The sequence below is a fragment of the Ursus maritimus genome, unplaced genomic scaffold, assembly GCF_017311325.1.
Source record: "Ursus maritimus isolate PB19 unplaced genomic scaffold, ASM1731132v1 scaffold_23, whole genome shotgun sequence".
In the NCBI taxonomy this organism is placed as follows: Eukaryota; Metazoa; Chordata; class Mammalia; order Carnivora; family Ursidae; genus Ursus; species Ursus maritimus.
In genome coordinates, this window is record NW_024424786.1 from 20,726,095 (window position 1) to 20,745,466 (window position 19,372).

The following is a 19,372-nucleotide window of genomic DNA, read 5'->3' on the forward strand; positions in this document are numbered from 1 at the left end:
TTTGATGGGGGACCAAGGGGAGGGGAAATCAAGAAGTTAGGTTTAGGCTTTGATGTGGTAAATTTGAGATGCTTATTAGACATTGAAGTGAAGGTGTTGAATAGATGATTGGTGGTAGGATTTGAAGTTCATGAGTGAAGTCTGACTCGGAGATAGAAATTTGAGAGTCGTCAGTGTATGGATGGAATTTAATGCCATATGATAACAAGCAGATTCATCTGTTGGATTTGGGATCTGTATGGAATAAGAATGCCTACTCCCTTGAAAATTTGCTTTCATAGGCCTATCCTCATAAAGCTTTGAGGTTCACATTTATAGTACTTGCATTTTCTGGGAATCCACAAGCAGAGGTAAAGTGGTTCTGGGCTGACAGTCTTCCTGGGTTCCCTGGCAGAAGCCATTATTCTGGAAAGATGCGGCCTCCAGTCCAAGCCATACAAGATTTCCAGATAAAGTCCCACTTACGAAGAGTTCATAATCTCAAATTTAATAAAAACATGGAAGTAGTCTTTTAGGAGCAAAGGTCATGAGGCATACCAAGCAGCAGGTCTAGACCTGTAAGAGCTTCAGTTCATTGGAATTGCTAGATACATAAAAATGTCTGTTTGAAATGACTAACCATGTAAGAGAAGGAATTGAAGATCTGAAAAGAGACAGACACTCTCCAGAAAGTCTGGACAGATTTGAAAAGGACAAACAGAACTTCTAAGAATGAAAAATATTGTCTGTAAAATTAGAAAATGAAAAACTGAAGGTTGGGTTAAAGTGTGACTGAGCAAAGAATCAGTGAACAGAAGTTCAACTTGAGAAAATTAGCTTACATGCAGCCCAGAGAGAAAGCAGTAGAAAATATGAGCAAGAATTGAGGCATGAGGAATAAAATGAAAATCATCCAATCATCCAATAGCAGGAATTCTAGGAGGAGGGAAAAAAGAGAATGAGAAAAAGATAATATTCATGGCAAAAGTGGCAGAGAATTTTCTAGAATTTGAGGAGGACATAGATCACATAAGTAAAAGAACCAGCACTTTATTAGGAAGCACTCTGAGCAGTTGGCTCTGCACGGCTGCTATCTTTTAAAATAATTATCAGTATCTAAGAAAGTTTCACCTTTATAAATAATGTAATCAGTTGGAGTCTATTTTTAGGTTTCTTTTTCTTGATGAATTACAGAGCTTTGGCTGTTTCCATATTCACTATGACAGAGTGTTGGTGTCATTACATAATGATTCAGACACAGAACAGGGTTATTATAAAAAGATTAATTTTTTTCACATTTTGAGGCAAGTAGATAAGAAGGATTCTTTGGCCCTCATTTATCCTTCAGACTTCTAGCTCTCTGGCAACCTGATAACTTATTCACATCCATTAGAATATGGAGAGTATGATGAAGAGGCAGGAGACATATGGTCTCATCATTCTGTTCTTTTTTCCTTTTGATGACAATGTTTTCACATAGGACAAGCCAGGAAAAGCTGTATGCCCCTGGAGCATGTTTCCCTGAAGGTTACTGTTAAAATTGTGTTCTGCCAACTGAAGAGAAGTGTTCCTTTACTAATGTACTATAAGTAATTGAGTAATCTTAATCTTTGGTCCTCAGTAATTCATTGTCTTCTTTCTTTAAGTTCATCATGTGTATGATGTCATTGTGATCTTTTGAGCATAACTTATTTTCATTAACATGTACAGTATACATGTGACTATACGTCTAAGTATGTTTGGGGTTTGATACATTTATGATATCTTGGTTCAGTCATTTGGTATGAAAAACGTTTCAATTCTTGCATCAAACTTTATGTATACCACTTTGTCTTATTAGCTGTATTTTTTTTAAAATTTGGTCTTGAGAGCTTTTTAATGCATGGTCACTGTTATTTGAAACAATGAGTTTAGACCTTCAAACATTAAGAGGATCGAATTTTTTTCATAAAAAACACTAGTGTTATATCTAATTATAAATCTAGTTTATTTTTAAGGCTAATGATCTGATAACCTTTAATGGATAGCAGTTTGTTCTTAAAAACTTTTAATGATTTCTTGAAAATCGAAGACTCTGTAATTCACAACTATTATTACTAATGACTTGGGGGGTGTGGGAGGGTGTGTTTTTAGCTAAGGTGATAAAGGTGCAGTGAAAGGAACTCTGGCCTGGGAATCACAGTTTGTCCTTTGGGGTTCCCACTCTGCCATGAAATACCCTGGGGTGAGTTGAACTAATTGAAATCTAAGGTATATCCCTGGTCTTAGAAGTCTGTGATAATTCAGTTTCATTTTGTTTTGTTGGAGCCTCGGAAATATGCACTAATATATAAATTTTTCCCATCTTTGTTGATCTAATGAATGTTAGCAAAGCAGTTTTATAACAAATATTGCAATACTTAACTTCAGTCTGGGGTTAAGTAAAGAATATGCATTATAAAATTGGTGGAGAAGACACTTCAAAAGTGATAGGTAACATATACAGTGTCGAAATCTCCTGCTAGGTGAACTGAACTGTAATTCCACATCTTTTTTACAAGTTTGTTATTTGGTGAGAAAAATGTGCTTCAGAAATTTTCAGTTTAATGAACATGGTTATAGCTTATTTGTTCATCAATTGAAATCAAATCTGTTAAAATAACAAAAGGAGGAAAATATTCTTGTTCTCCCCTTGTGTGAGAGAGTATTTGAGGGTATGAAAAACACTGTTTTCTCTCTTGAGAGATTGGAGAGCATACCATGAGACACTGGAAGAGAAGCAGGTGGAGGTAGTCCCGCAGAGGACTTACTCCGTCACGGTGTCTGGAACACAGCGTGTGCTTCGTCAGTCTGTTTGCTGCCGCTGTTCTTGATGTTCTCCCGCAGAGACTGTCATTTTATGTGGACATTCCTTCTGTCGTGTGACTGGGAATTGCGACTATCTCAAATAGCTGTTGGATAAGTCTTTAGATCTCATTAATGTAGAGCATACAATTCTGAAGCAAAACTGTTTTGAAGGAGTTCATCGCTGTTGGAAGTGTTATCGCAAGGTACCATTGTGGGCTCACACGGTGTCTCTGCATTCTACCGAAGAAGAGCTCCGGTGTCTGTTATTTCTAGGGATTTGTATCCATGTCTGTGGTCCTAAAATGGAAAAGTTTTGAAACACACATTTCATAAGTAGCTTCACCATTTTTTTCGGTCTGTTACTATTTTAGCAGCTTTCTTTAGGTATAGTTTACATAGCATAGATTTTGCTGATTTTAAGTGCACAATTCCATGATTTTTAGTTAAGTAGAAAGAGTTGTGCAGTATCACCAAAATCCAGTTACAGAACATGTCTGTCACTCAGAATATCCCGGGTGCCTGACGGCAGTCACTTCTTTCTCCCATCCCTAGCGTGATCTGCTTTGTGGCTCTCAAATTTTGCCTTTCCCGGGCATTTCACAGGCTAGAATCCTGTAATGTGTTGTCTTTTGTGACTGGCTTCTTCCAGGTAGCGTGGTGTTGAGGCTCATCCGTGTTGTAGCCTCCGTCAGCAGTGCCTTCCTTTCATTGCTGAACAGCAGTCCATCTATGCTTTTTCACATTTATTGTTAATATTTCTATCACGTTAAGATTTTAGAATTGTGAGTGCAATTACTGATTGCTGCTCTATTTAATACAACTTTCTGTGGTGATGGAAATGTTCTGTATCTGCCCTGTCCCATAGAGTGGGTGACCCCGAGCCACGTGTGTGTTGAGCGCTTGAAATAGGCCACATAATAAAATGTAAGGGGTCAGAAGGATGTAAGGGAGGTTAACTTCGCCCAGCCATTTCCTTCTCAAACTGCTACTCCTGCCGGTGGCTCTCAGGGCAGGACCTCGGATGGCCGGAGCACTGTTGCCTGGGGTCTTTTTTCATGCAAATAATATTTTGTGTGTGTGTGATGAGGTGAAAAGGGTTGACAAGCACTGACGAGGGGCCCCTCCTCTGTCTTCCCACGCTGCTGTACTCCCTGATTGGGTGGGATGGCCGTGGCCTGCTTGTCTGTACTCTTCAGTCACATTAAGAACTTCTTGAAGCAGGTCTGTCTGATTTTATTATTTTTTACCATCCTGTCTTGTACAATGTCATTTACATACTTAACTAGTAAGTTTTTGTTGTGTAAACAGTTGAATTATTTTTCTCAAATCATAGCTGTTATTATGCTTCAACTTAGCACTAAGAAGAGGTTTTTTTCTTTCATGTTCATGGAGATGTGATTTACTTGGTCTTATAGATGAAAGCTAGCTCCCCCCCCCCCGCTATTCTTAATTTTTGGCAGGACAGAATTATTTTGTTAAAGTCACGGGATGTATTTATTTATTTTATAAATATGACCATTGTGTTTGATCAAGACTATACATCATACCCAGAATTTAAAAAGATCAGGGGAAGCCTCTGTAACTCCAGGCCTCAGCTCCGGCAGCCACCCGTCTGGACGAAGGAACCGACGATGATGCTGGCTTCGGTGCTGGGGAGCGGCCCCCGGGCGGGCCTCTGCTCTGGCCCCTCCTGGGGCCCGCACTCTCGCTCCGGGCCCGCTCCGCCTCGGCTGCTGACAGGCGCCACGAGGAGATGGGGCAGAGACACTGCACAGCTGCCATCTCCTGCCACATGGCCTCCGAGGAGCCATCTGTCACCTCATGCCCTCCGTGATGCTCTGTGCTGGCTTTTCAGCCCTCTCCTTTGGACTACAAACTCTTTGTGGACAGAACCATGTCTTCTCGTTGTGTTTGCAACCAGTGCTTAGTATAATGCCTTATATACTGGTGTCTACTAATTGTTGAATGATCTGTTTGAAATGACAGTATGGGATAGGGAGTGAGAATGAGGCCTGGTTCTTAATGGTTCTCAATAACATGCCTCATGTTTTTATCTAAAGATGTTGTGAAGTGTTTGAAGATGTGTATGAAGAGTTAACCTAACATTTCCAGTTCCGTGATCTTTTTTTTTAACAGCTGTGCATTCAAAACCTTCCTGAGAGAGAGATTAAGTAATTTGGTCAAGGTTACTTGCAAGTGTCAGAGCTTCGAATCAAACCTGTATCTGAGTTGTAACTACTCTGCTTTGCAGATTTTCTCAGTTATAGCACTAACTTGTTCATCGAGGCCAAAACTGGGGATATTTAGAATCATCGTGGCTTATTATAAGTCTCAAAAGTTTTCTTTTGGTATTTACATTATGTTTGATTATTGATAGCTAATACCTTAGTTTCATAAAATTAGGGGTAATGTGCCCTTACATAATAGTGCGATGTTTTAAACTTTGCTGTGGTTTCTGGGGAAAGTTCATTGTGTAATGGATCGATCCTTCTCTGTGTTTATTTCCATTTTCTCTCTCATGGCATTCTCATATAGCAAATATATATGTCTGTGTTATGTGAGTAGGGTACATAGAATTGAAACACCATAAAAAGGAAATAGGCTACCTGAGATAGCTGAGATAGGATACCTGAGATTAACTGTTAGAAGCATGCTACAAATCAACTGTTAGAACCAAACGAAATATAAGTGATAGTTTGATGTCAACCTTATGATGACATGAGGATTTGTGAAATTACTGTATTTTTTTTTTCCCTCAAGTATTTTAATCGCAAACTCATCGTGTGTGAAGCACTAGCTGGAGTCCAGGGTAATGAGGTAGAATGTAAAACACTTAAGATGTGTCTGATTCCTACTGCGAAGAAGCTCATAGCCTGGTAAATAGAGGAAAACCCAATTGAAAAAAACAAATAACAGTAGCAACATAACATTTTAGAATGCAATTTGTGATTCATTTCAAATTAATTACAAGTGTTGTAGGAATCAGGACTAGAAACAAAATCATCTAGATTGATTGATGGCTGATCTATGGTTTGTTTTTTTGTGGGGCTTTTTTTTTTTTTAATCTATGATTCTTAAAGGGTGTTTGGAATTTGCAGCAGGTGAACATAAATGATAAAACATCATTTTACTGTTTTCTTATGGGCAGAATTTCTAGGTGTCTAGAAGTATTTAATTGCTAGGTGGCCTAGTTCCATTGTTTTTTTTCCATGGTTACAGCAGAAACATAAGGGTATGATTTTTTTTTTCCTTTTGAAATACAGTCTATTTTAACTATGAAAACATATGTCATTGTAAAGAAGTATGTAAGATGATATAATCTGCTCTCTCCATGTGACATACAAGGTTCCTTTTGGGTCTGATTTCTGCTTACCTCACCAGCCTAATCTCTCATTGCTTCTCTCAGGTACTGTTAGCCAGCTCCTCCAAAGTTTCCTGTTCTCTTTTGCCTCCTGGGCTTTGGGTATGTTGTGCCTTCTGCTTGGATCACTGCTTCTTTACTTGATTGTCTTCTCATCTTTTCAGTCTCAGATTATATATATGTATAAATACTATGTATATAACATACATAATTCTGTAAAAAAGAAAAAATATATATATATTCTTATATATTCTTTTTTTAGGAAGCCCTTCACCTTGCAAAAACTAAATTAGATGTCCCTCCTGAATGTTCCTGTGGCATCCTAACTTTACCTAATCCCACCATAACTTCCAATTAAGTGTCACTAGGTAGTAAGCAAACTTCTTGAGGTTAGAATCATAACTCCCCCCCTCCACTGCTGTATCCTCAGTGCCTGAAAGCATTTTTAATATTTGTTGAATAGAAAAATCTCTTTGGGGTTAGGCCAACAATCACCTTTTAGGTGTTTCATAAATGTCATCTAACAGATAATGTTGATTTCGTTAAAAATAGTTTATATTGATGGTTCCAAACTGTTTTAACTGAAGATAATATAACCATCTCTGTGACCATCGTGGCGTACAATGAAGTAGTTTCTATACAGTGAACTTCCAGAGCATATTTATCTTAGTGTTTTAGATTTTCCTTCATGTTCTTTTATTGAGTGTGCCTATAAATACTGCTATACCAGCTATTTTTGGTATATGTGTGGGGGAGTGTATTTGTATGTTACATACCTGTATTTGTATTCTGGTTTTTAGGTCTGTCTCTTGTAAGCCACGTTTATGCAGATTTTATTTTTTTGTATTCATTTTGACTATTTCTACTGCTTTTAGTAGGTTGTTTTAATCCGTTTTTATTTATTACAATTACCGATGCATTTGGACTTCTACAGTTTTGTTTTTTTGTTTGTTTGTTTGTTTTTTCATGTGTCTGTCTTCAGTTGGGTGACAGTTTTTATTTAATTTTTCCTCTGCTTTGTGGAATGCTGTAAATTATATTTCTATTTCTTTGGGGGGTGTACATCATTAAATATTTTGGATACGTATTTAATTAAATTTTGCCAATAAAATCTAGAGTTATTTAGCATTTGTTCTGCCTATTTATGTCAAAGTTCTTTGCATGCTATAACTGTCAACTAAACATTTCCTTATCCAGCTTACTTTTTTTTAGAGTTTGAGTTTTACATTTTTTTAAACCTTCAGAAATTAGCTTTTAAATGATTCATAGTTACCATTCTATCGATTTCTGTAGTAACTTGTTTCGTGTAGTCCATGGGTCCCCACTTATGTCCATTTTTCTTCTTGGTGAACTGCATTTTTTAATAGCTCATCAATAGGTGGTAAATTTTCTTAGCCTTTTATGTCTAAAGAATCCTTTTATTAATATATATATATTATATTAATTAATTAATATATATATATTGTGTGTGTGTGTGTGTGTTGTGAAAGGGAGGGTGGAGTAAGGGCAAAGGAAGAGAGAGAGAATATTAAGCAGACCATTCTCTCCAGTCTTCCGTTGGAAAATCTGTTAGACAAACTGCAGCCTCAGTCTGTGTCTCTTGCTGCTTTCTTCTACTTTTAATCTTTTTCTCTGCCTGTAGTTCCTTAATGCTGCCTTTCATTTACTAATCCACTTTCGTATGTCCAGTCTAGAATACATCCCAGTGATTGCTTCTTTTTATTTCAATGCCTGTATTTTTCATTTACAAGATTTCTAATTAGGCTTTTCCTATGTGATGTCATTTTGTTTCATTTCTGTACATTGTTTTTTATCTCTTGTTCTTGTGATGGATCTTTTACCTTCATTTGTATTTCTGAACATCCTCAAAATACTTACTTAAAAATCTGGCAGGTTGCAGTAAATGAATTTCATCTGAAATAAATTTCTGTTTTCATTACAGGTTTTGTGGTTTTCTTTCTTAGCATTAAATTTCTTCAGATGTTTTGGAAGTTTGTTTTAATATTTATCTATCTATCTATTTATTTATTTAAAAAGGCTTTTTGTTTATGTTTCAGTGTCTTCCCAGCTGCCCTCCATTCTCCCTTTCCCCACCCCCAGTCTAGGGATTTTGCTATTGATATTGGAGATATCAGTAGATGCAGTAATGGAGCCAGAGAGTGGCTTGGCTCAGATCCTCGTATTGAGGTAGTATTTTTGTTCCCTACCTTCCTAGACCTACAGTTCTGATTAAAGCCAGAGTCCTAGTCAACAGGTCTTGATTGCCCCATTGGCCTTCTATTATGAGTAGAGGCACTGACCCAGCCCTAGCTTTAAGGGGAGATTCTGATTTGCATCCCTGTCTGCAGCAAATCACTTCTAGTTCTCTTTATTCCAAAGGAAACCACTGCATTCCCCCGCTAACCTCCCCCGCCCCACCACCTGCTTCTAGTTCCAGAAACAGTAATTCGGGTCTTGCTCAACATTTTTGAGTTTCCATATTGTTTCTGTTGCACAGAAATGTTTCTGATTTGACCTCAGTTGTGTCTTTGACATTGTCTCTTTTTGTTTAATATGCTTTATTTATTTATGCTCTGCAGTGCCAATAGGGTTTCTGAATTTATGCTACAATGTTAACCCGGAAGTGCTATTAATTGTAAAACTTTTCCCCTCATGGAATAATAGTCAAAACATATTAAAAAGAAAGGAATGGATCTGGAATTGATTTGTTTGGAAGAGAATATGCATTCATTGCTATTGTTTCTAAAATTTGATTTCATTTTTAATATCTGTTCAGTAATCTTTTGTAATTGTTTTTATTATAACACATGTTTATGTCCTTTATAGAGCTTTTGGAAAATACAACAAACCACACGTATATACGCATGCAAACACACACATACACAATGAAAATTACTTGTAATTCTACAGCCCATAGCTAGCTACTGAATATTTTGGTATTCATTATTCATGTTTTATGCACTTAACACACACTCCAACCCACATACTAACATTCATATTTTAAAAAACAAAACAAACCCAGTCTTGTTTTGTAGGTGAAGCTGTGAGTGCTGGAGATGCCTTATGTGAAATAGAGACTGACAAAGCTGTGGTTACCTTAGATGCAAGTGATGACGGCATCTTGGCCAAAATAGTGGTAAGTTTTTATTTTGATTGTCTTCAGTGGGATGAAGATCTCTTAAATGTGAAGTTTCTTGAATTAAAGTCACCTTTTATTTTTACCACTGTGTTTATAGTGTTATCTGTATCTACGTAATAGATTTTTATTATCTTTTATTGTATTTATTTATTTTTAAAGATTTTATTTATTTGGGAGAGAGAGTGAGAAAGAGAATGCACGAGCAGGGGGAAGGGCAGAGGGGGAGAGAGAGAGAGAATCTCAAGCCGACTCCATGGTGGGCGTGGAACCCAGCCTGGGGCCCGATCTCACGAACCTAAGATCGTGACCTGAGCCAAAACCAAGAGTCGGACGCTCAACTGACTGAAGCACTCAGGTGCCTGGTGATTGGCAAATTCTTTAACCTCTTTGTACCTTTTTCTTCATAATAAAGTAGAGATAATAATAATATCTACACCATGGAGCAGTAGTAGAGATTGACATAATACATAGACACTCAGTACAAGACTTGTCACCCACCAAGCATCAATAAATGTTGCTACTTTCATTATTATTATAATTACTCACTCGGCTCTTGGTGACCATTAGCCCCTATGTCAATCTATAGGTTTATCTAATTAATTTGTATTGGTTATTTGCAACTGAACAGTAAGTATCCATTCTTGCCTCTGTAGTTTGATTAGTGCAGAGACACTGCACATCTGTTAGTATTCCATTGTTGATATGTTTTAAATTCTGAAATGCCAGCTCACCTCTGTTTTGGGAATGTATACAACACCTTCCTTTGTACATTTTATCCAAAGACCACACTTTGGAATGTTATAATCTAATTAGATGTAGATCTATACACAGTTTTTCATTTGTGTTTCTTACTAGAAAATCCTTTTCCCTTTTTTCATCATTTATGTGTTGCTTTTTACATTCTAGTTATCAAACTTCCTTTCCTTGTCATCTACATTAATAACAGCCATGTTAAAACCCAGTGTTGAAAATACTTCCTTGGAGGAAATATTGAATGGAAAGCTAAAATTTCTATACCTTCATAACAAGGAAAATGTAATTATTCATACCAAAAATAGTTTCTTCAACTAATACATACAGCATTTTGAAAAAGGAAAAGATTGTTTGAATTACCATATGTAATAAACCCAGCTACATTTTATTGTGTATGCTTTTGGCAAGCTGTGTTCTTGGCCCTGGCTCTGGATGGTTTGACTATGAAAGTTGTGCAGAATTGATAGCTTTTCCCACTTAGCTGCTCAGTAATGCATTTCAAATTGCTAACAGTGTTACAGGTCAGTAGTGCCTATTCATCTGGCCCCTAATGCTCTGGAAAGGTAGGGGGCTGAGGGGGAGATATGATTAATAAGGGCTTTAGCAGCACAAACGGCTACTTCCTTGCCAAAGAAAAGATTGTATGGGTATTTTAGGGCTTAATGGCTTTATTATTATTCCACATGCATTTTGAATAATAGGAATGGGAGTATATTCATGTCACAATGTAACAGTTTTATGGAGGAAAAAAATCAAGGTGATATTGGTGATATCACTGGGGTTTTTTAGTCTTTCACCCCTCTCCACTCTCAGCTCTCTCACCCCCGTGCAGGTTACACCTTTGTCTTTCATTGTGGAAAATTCTCATATAAGCACACATAATAAACTGATTTTAATAAGAATACTTACACGAGATCTTTACTTTCAGAATCAAGGAGTTGGAGATTGATCTTATTAAAAGGCAAGTGGTGATATAAAGCTCTAGTTTTTAGCTTGTGCACATTTTTGAAACCACTAAAAATTTTTTACCTCTTTTGGTCTTCATGGAGATTTGTTTGCATAGTCTTTGAAAGGTTTTTGTATTCTTCCCCTCCCCCTGCCCAATTTCATATCTTTGTTCTCATTTGTAATTTTTGCATCTCATTTCCAATTTATATAAAATAATATTTATTGCATTTCAGAACCAGAAAAGATCTTAGAAGCTTTCAATAATGTTAATAAAGAATAATTGCTGCCAGTGTAGATAATTTTTTGATTCATTTCCAGTTTAGTTCAGTTCACGAGAAAGTTCTTATTTAATCACTAATAATTGTACAGAAAATCTTAAATTTTTACACATGTATCAATTCATAAGCTTAGTCTTAAATTTGTTCAGCAAATTGGACAGCAGGCATTTTAAATGATGTTAATAAAGTAGAATATTAGGATGACATANNNNGAGTTTTTGTTATTTATTAATTTTTTTAGAGGGGGAGAGGGGGGAGGGGGAGGGGAAGGGACAGATGGGGGGGAGAGAAAGGGGGAGAGGGGAAGGGACAGATGGGGAGAGAGAGAGAGAGACTCTTACGCAGGCTCCACACCCAGTGCGGAGCCCAACGTGGGGCTCGATCTCACAACCCTGAGATCATGACCTCAGCTGAAATTGAGTCAGATGCGTAACTGACTGAGCCACCCAGGCGCCCCTATTTGGAGAATTTATTAAAGATTGTCTGGTTTGGCTTCTAACATTTTAGGGTTACTATATGATTTGTTACAAACCAGGTTACTTGTGAGAATGAAAAGGGTGTAGGATGTTAAGATTATTTAAACTTATATAATTTTTTTTGACATTTTAATTTATTGACTGGCAAAACATTCATTGATAGATTTTTATTATATTCACAGACCGTTATTTTTCAAAATAATTTTCAAGAGTAGAATTCTTTCTGAAAACTAAAATCCATGGATATTAAAGCAAAACTTTAAAAATACTTCCTTTAGGGGCACCTGGCTAGCTGAGTTGGTGGAGTCCGCGCCTCTTGATCTCTGGGTCCTGAGTTCAAGCCCCATTTTGGGAGAGCTTACTTCAAAAAGAAGAAAAAATGCTTCCTTTTGCTGATCATCCTGAGATTAAAAAATAATAAAAAACAATTATTTTTGGTACTGTTCATGTTCTTCAATTTCTTAGCTGCATCTCACTCTAATACTGTGTCACAGGTGTTTTTTTTCCTCTTTCTTTTTTTTTTTTTAAGACTGTATTTTTTCAATATGATTTTATTGTTAGGTCCCTTTCACCCCTTACTTTTCATTAAATTGCCTGAGTCACCTTCAAAGATGAATTTCAGTGTTTGAAAGGTTATGGTTGAAATTTGACATTGTGAGACCTCCGATTGATTCTTCTCCATAGACTATAACATTTTTAATGGAGAAAATAACCCTCAAAGCTCAGAGCAAATTCTACTAAATGGGAGATATTCTCAGTTCTAATTTTTCCATGTTGAAATGGGTAAATGATGTATTAAAGTGGTAGATGAGTCTGTGTTCCCCGTGAATTAAAAGCTAAATGAATTATAATCCAGTCCCTATCTTCTCTGTTAAGCTTATTTTTTAAAGTGGGAGCATGATTTTGAACTGCTGTATGATAATTTTGGTCCTGGGAATGTAGTTCACAGATTTGGTACTTGGCATGTTGAGTGCTATCTGTAATGTCAGACTGCATTTGAATCTTGGCTCGGATACCTACTGGCCTTATGATCTTGAGCAAGTCATTTAACCTTTCTGTGCCTCAGTTTCCTTATCTATACTTCAATAATAACAACACCTCCGAAGGTTGTTAGAAGAACTTAATGAATTGACACGGTTCTAGAACAGTGCCTGGCACTTGGCTGCCAAACTGTTAGTCAAGGATTTAGTGAGCGTTTTTTCCTCCCCCTCTGCATTTTTAACTTGTCATTGATTTGTTTTCAGCTTCAGTGTTTCTTATGTATCCTCCTTTCAGACCAAAGTTCATTGTGCGTATAAGTTAAAGTGTTTATTTTAAAGAATACAGACAATTTCAAACTGTTCAATGGTTGAAGCCATGATGGAAAAGTCTTACTAAGTTTCAAACCCAATCAGTCATGTGACTCTGCTCCTCTCCACTCACCGTGGTACATGCTCCTTCTGTGCTCAGCGGCTCTCACACTGTTCGATTTTACAGAAGAAACTATTTAACTTACTGATTATTTTTAACATCACAATCTACACACAGTTTTTATCAGCACCTTTAATGGAGTGAACCCCCTCAAATAATTTCTCAGTTGGGAATTTCTGCTGTACAGAATTTGTCTCTCAACTTCAGCATCTCACATCCTCAGGGACGCTGGGGAGCTTAGGCGGCTGTCTTTACTCAGCCCATTTGCAGGTGATTCATGTCAGCCTATGGGAATGTCTCTTGTAAAGAAAGAGCCTCCGTCTTAGGGGTCTGGCCCCGGAACGGAGTTCAGCTCGTGTATGGGTGTTTGGAGAAATAGGCGCCGCAGGCTTCCCACCTATTGTCCCACGTTGCTGTCTACTCCCCAGTCCCATCAGCCTCATGCTGGGCGACTTTCCAGCCCTTACCAATGAGCACTCCTTTGGAGTCCACTCTTGATTCATGTGGAGTGTGGTTTTTTGTTTTAAAACAAAATTTTTATTTAAAATAATATTAACTCATCTTCTTTACATAATAGTAAAAAAATAAGTAGTACACAGAACTAAAACTTTTCAGTATGTGATAAACAGCTAAACAAGTTGTTCTTGGGCTGTTCAGTATTTTTTCACAGCTTGCAATTCATTAAATGTCCTTATATTCTGTACTCATTTCTTATATATATATTTTGCTTCACCGAAACATTATTTCTGTTCTTCTCCATCAGTAATTTGTAAACTTAAAAAGCTTCCTAATTCCCATGATTTATGCCTAATTTATTTTTAGAATAGTGCACAAAGTAATCATCAAATTTAATGTTAATCAGAAATGTCAAGCCCATTTTAGGAGTTATGCTCTTACTTGTAATTACTATATTAGTGAACATCCTACAGCCTCTCATTTTCTTATTCATTAAATTACATCTGTAGTGAACTTTATTTAATGGAATTGAAAGACAATAATAAAAATTTTAAAGGAATGACATTTTCTTCCAGTCCTGAACTTAAAAACATTATCATCTGAATGTTCCCTTGGGACTTCTCTTACTGAGTAAATAAAAATCAGCCCTTTCTTTATAAGTTAATGCTGCTGAAGTGTTTGAAATACATAAAAGTTTTTTTTTAAAGAAACTTCTATCTTATTTATCTCTTTAATTTGCATTATTTATGAAAGATTGATTAGCTGAGACACCACTGTGTTTCTGATGTACTTATAAAAATTCATGGGGTTTTATTTTATTTCTCAGTTTTGGTAAATAGATACTTCTGAAAAAATTAAGTATAGGGAAACCAACATTAACCAGAGTAGTTAACCAATTCTGTTTATATGATAGGATATAAGTTTTTTTTTTTCCAGATACTAAGTTTACTGAATACATTTTACATTAAATTAATCATCAAATTAATGTTAGTAATAGGACTAATTTAGGGTACTTAATTCATTGTGAGCTCTTGGAATTCCTAAGCTATTGTAACAAGAAACTATCTGGGAAAGAGAGAGAGTTGAAATAAACCACAGTCTCCTGTTCTGGATTTGTACTGATTGACATCAAAAGGAAGATGATAATGATTGCTCTTATATATTTAAAAGCTGTCAGAGGAGAAATTCTAGATTTTTTTTTAGGATGTAGCGTTAATAACGGATGGAAAGAGTGGTGAAGGNNNNGGTATACATGGGGGAAGGTAAGAAAGGACGGTGGTGGGTGGAAGAAGGAGGCAGACTGACTTGGAAGCAGATTTTAGTTCAAATTAAGAGATCTTTCTAATCAGTACAGAATTATCTAAACTACTTCATATGGTCACGAGCCTTTCCATCCCTGCAATTATTTTCTTTTTAAAATGCAGGTTGAAGAAGGATCTAAAAATATACGACTAGGTTCACTAATTGGTTTGCTAGTTGAAGAAGGAGAAGATTGGAAACATGTTGAAATCCCCAAAGATGTAGGTCCTCCATCACCAGCTGCAAAACCATCAGTGCCTTGTCCCCCACCTGAACCACAAATTTCTCCTCCTGTCAAAAAGGAACACCCACTGGGAAAACTGCAGTGAGTATGTTTATTTGGATGCTGATGTAAAAAAAAAAAAAAGTTACAGCAGCTTTTAGAACATTGTAGTCATTATCATATTTAAAATATCTTTGCACCTTACGTAGGGAGTGGCTGATCTTCCCTTTTTCTCTTAGGTGACTGAGGCCTAGGAATGATTCTTTTACTGTCATTGTTCACTCAACAAACAGTTACTGAATACGTGTCACATTCCAGATAGCAGGAAAGCCCGGCTCACCTGGTGGCGAACAAAGCAAGTAGTCTGTGTCCATGTTGAACTTGAAGTAGGTTTTAGGATTCAATATACCAGACTTCATATCATGTTTCCGCCCATGGAATTCTCGTTACCGTAATACGAATTCCAGTTTTAAATGTATAACTGACATAAATTCCATAAAATGGAGTTAGCATCTTAACATGCATTCCTTTACAACTGTACCGCATTTGAGTGTCCCACACTGATTGGAGCTCAGTTTTGTCCCCGTATAACACAGATACTTAGTAAACCCCATTTCACTTCAGCCTTACATAGCCTTAATTGGTGGATTCTGAAAATTTTAACAAGTTCAATTATTTAACATTCTCTATAATTATACAAAACTTTTTCTTTATAAGAAAAAGTTCTTCATTGAGAAAGGTCCTCTTAAGAACCACTTTTGAACTTAAATAAAAATGCAGACCCTTATACCGTTTAAAAATTTTTTTCTTTTGGTTTACCAGTGTCAGTTCTTGTCAGTGTTTTCGAAGCGCTGAGTTGTAAATTTCCACGTTGATGGGGATACTGAGAAATCGGAACCCTTGTGCACTGTTGGTGGGAACGTAAAATGGTGCAGCCACTGTGGAAAACAGTACGGCAGTTCCTCAGAAAAATAAGAATAGAATTACCGTGTGACCCAGCAATTCCTCCTATGGGTATATGCTCAAAAGAATTGAAACAGGAACTCAAGGAGATATTTGTACAGCCATGTATAGCAGCATTATGCACAGTAGCCAAAAAGGGAAAACAACCCATGTGTCCAAAATGTGCTATATACATACAATGGAATGTTCCTCAGCTTTGAAAAGGAAGGAAATACACACATCCCGGAACGTGGATGATCCTTGATGACATTATGCCGAGTAAAATAAGCCAATCACAGAAGAGCAAATACTGTATGATTCCACTTACATGAGTTACCTGGAGTAGTCAAATGAGTAAAGACAGTAGAATGCCAGCTGCTTGGGCCAGGGGCTGGGGCGGGGAATGGGAGTTATTGTTTAATGGGTACAGAGTTTCAGTTTGAGAGAATGAAAATTCTGGAGATGGATGGTGGCGATGGTTGCACAACAGGGTAATTGTACTTAATGCCACTCAGTTGTACGCCTAAAAACGTTTAAAATTGTAAATTTTTTGTACATTTTACCACACAGAAAAAAATGAAGGGACAGTATAGTTAGTTCCTTATTTATGTGTTTGATGAGGAGCCATGTGAAAATTATTAGTCAAAATAGACGCTCTCTCTTTTTGAATATTTACTCTTATTAAAAATGTTTTGAAATAGTAATTAATTAAATGTATATGAAAATATTTTGGTAGTAAAATAAACCAGATTAGTACAGATTAATTTATATGACTATCGGAATCGTTTTAACTTTATTATCAATTTTTATTTCTCTGATTATTGGTAACTGTTCATGTTTAGGTATATTTGATTCAAATATGAGTGTTTATTGGTTTCCTTAATCTTCATGTTTTCTTCTTAGGTTCCGTTTAAGTCCAGCTGCCCGTAATATTCTGGAAAAACACGCCCTGGATGCTAGCCAGGGCACAGCCACTGGCCCTCGGGGGATATTCACTAAAGAGTATGTTGTGCTTTTTGTAACAACCAATTCCATTATTTATCATGATCAGCTTTTTCTGAAAGTATTTGAAGAAGAGCTTATTCAGTGTTAAGATTTAAAAGGACATATACTGTTCTTTTGTGTTTTCAATTGCTTTTGTGAGTGCAGAATTGTATGCTACGCAAGGGTTGTTCCAGAGTAATTACAGCATCAGTGAAGAACGGTTCTAATTTGGTAACTAAGCCAGATCCTTAGCAATTGTGATAAATGCAGAAAATTATAGAGTGCAAAGTGGTGAACCTTTATATTGTTTTATATTTAAATAAGCTTGCAATCCCATTTAGATTTTTAAAACCTGGAAATATACTTTTAAAAATATTTTCATTCTTATCTGTTCGGATTTCAGTCACTCACATGATCAAAGTGATTTCCCTGTGCAGTTGGCTCTTTTTGAATTTTCTTTTCTATTCCACTGTCCATGAGTTAGCACCTAAGTTGTGTAGTACCACACTCTTAATTATAAATATTTCATAGTAAGGTTTAAAATTTGATAGAGTTATCCTTGCTCTTCTTTTTCAGTAGACCAGTTTTCTTGGTTTATTCCTATTTTATTATTTTTCCGAATGAATTTTAAACAATTCATTTGCCCTGCTGGTACAGGGGAATGATGGTGTTTTTATTGGGATTGTATCACATTTTACAATTAATTTGGGGAAGAATTGATATCTTGATGATCCTGAGTTTTCCTGTTCCACAACACTGATAACATTTTTCCATTTGTTTACATTTTGTGTCTTTTAAGAGTGTATGAGAACAGATGGCCCCTGCTCTGTTGAAACCTAATTTAGTGGGGAAGGCAAAGATTAATCCTTTAGACATATGACTAATGTAAAATTGCTGTAGTGGTATGTGTTATTTTAGAGAGAGAAAGAGAGCGAGCGGGGGTGGGGGATGGGGCAGAGGGAGAAGGAGAGAGAGTCTTAAGCAGACTTTGCACTGAGCACGGAGCCCAGAGCGACGCTGGATCTCACGACCCTGAGATCATGACCTGAGCTGAAACCAAGAGTTGGGTGCTTAACCAACTGCACCACCCAGGCACCCCTGTATTACATTTCTTTTGTCAGTAATAATAAGTTCTTCAAATTGAATTAACATTTTAAAGCAATATGCTTATTCCCCATTTACTGTTGATAAAAAGTTATCAGTAATATTGGCTAAAATTTTTTAAGTTGAGATGAACAAAGTTATGAATATGAAGTCACAGTGCTGGATCAAGGGACATTTCTTTTTTTTTTTTTCCATTGGCTTATTTTACTCTTCATTAAAGCATTGGTTTAGGACGCCTGGGTGGCTCAGTTGGTTAAGCGTCTGCCTTAGGCTCAAGTCATGATCCCGGGGTCCTGGGATCAAGTCCCGCATCCGGCTCCCTTCTCACCGAGGAGTCTGCTTCTTCCTCTCCCTCTGCTCCTCTGCCCCCCCACTGGTACTCATCTTCTCTTTCATTTTAAATAAATAAATAAATAAATAAATAATCCTTAAAAAAATGAAGCATTGGTTTATTTGGGGGCATTTCTTTTTTGGCGAGCAATCCAGGTTTAATTTTTAGGTAGCCTCATTTACCTACATTACAGCCTTATTGGTTTGTTCATCAGACATGTGTATGTGGTTCTCTTAAACACATACTGTGAGTCCTGTCATACTACATGAGCTGGAGATCAGCTGTCCTGACCCATGACTGAAAAGTAGTATCCTAGACTGTGAAGTTTTAGTTAAAGGACTTAAAAAGTTTCACTTAGCCATAAAATGTCAAAATTAAGTATCCTTATAGCCAGTTAAACCTAGTTTTCCCCCCACATCCATCCTACTATATGTACCTTGATTTTATTAATCTACCAGTCTATGTTTTAGTAAACTCTCCGTAAAAATAGGATAAAGCAACTTTCTTTATAGCCAAGTAGATTTACCTATGTTTCTGAGGGATAGGACCAAGAGTCTATATTTCATTCATTAATCATTGATCAAGATTTGGTGAAATCTTTGGTAAAGTAATCATAGCTGTACCTTAGAAGGATTAATTTTGCAAATTTGTAGAAGATACTTTGGAGCAAAAAAAAACTTGAGGTTAGGAGATAAATTAATAAGCTTAGAAAGTAATTCAGGTAAAAGATAAAAAATGCTTGAATGTAGGTGGAAGTAGAAGGGAGATTACTGATCGAGACAGTGTTGTAAAGGACAGAATCCAGTAGCTTTCATAAAGGATTGAAGGGGGAGCAGGGACCAGGATAGCAATGAATGAAGGAA

At 36.6% G+C, this 19,372-nt stretch overlaps 1 protein-coding gene across 1 annotated transcript in view; it reads left to right on the top strand.

Annotated features, from left to right (window-relative positions):
* PDHX (pyruvate dehydrogenase complex component X) overlaps positions 1 to 19,372 on the top strand; it is a 62,347-nt gene that overhangs the window by 16,870 nt on the left and 26,105 nt on the right. The window contains exons 3-5 of the mRNA XM_008686816.2: positions 9,202 to 9,302; positions 15,051 to 15,250; positions 16,994 to 17,092. Of these exons, the coding sequence (XP_008685038.1) occupies positions 9,202 to 9,302; positions 15,051 to 15,250; positions 16,994 to 17,092 (400 nt within the window). The remainder of the gene's footprint in view (positions 1 to 9,201; positions 9,303 to 15,050; positions 15,251 to 16,993; positions 17,093 to 19,372) is intronic.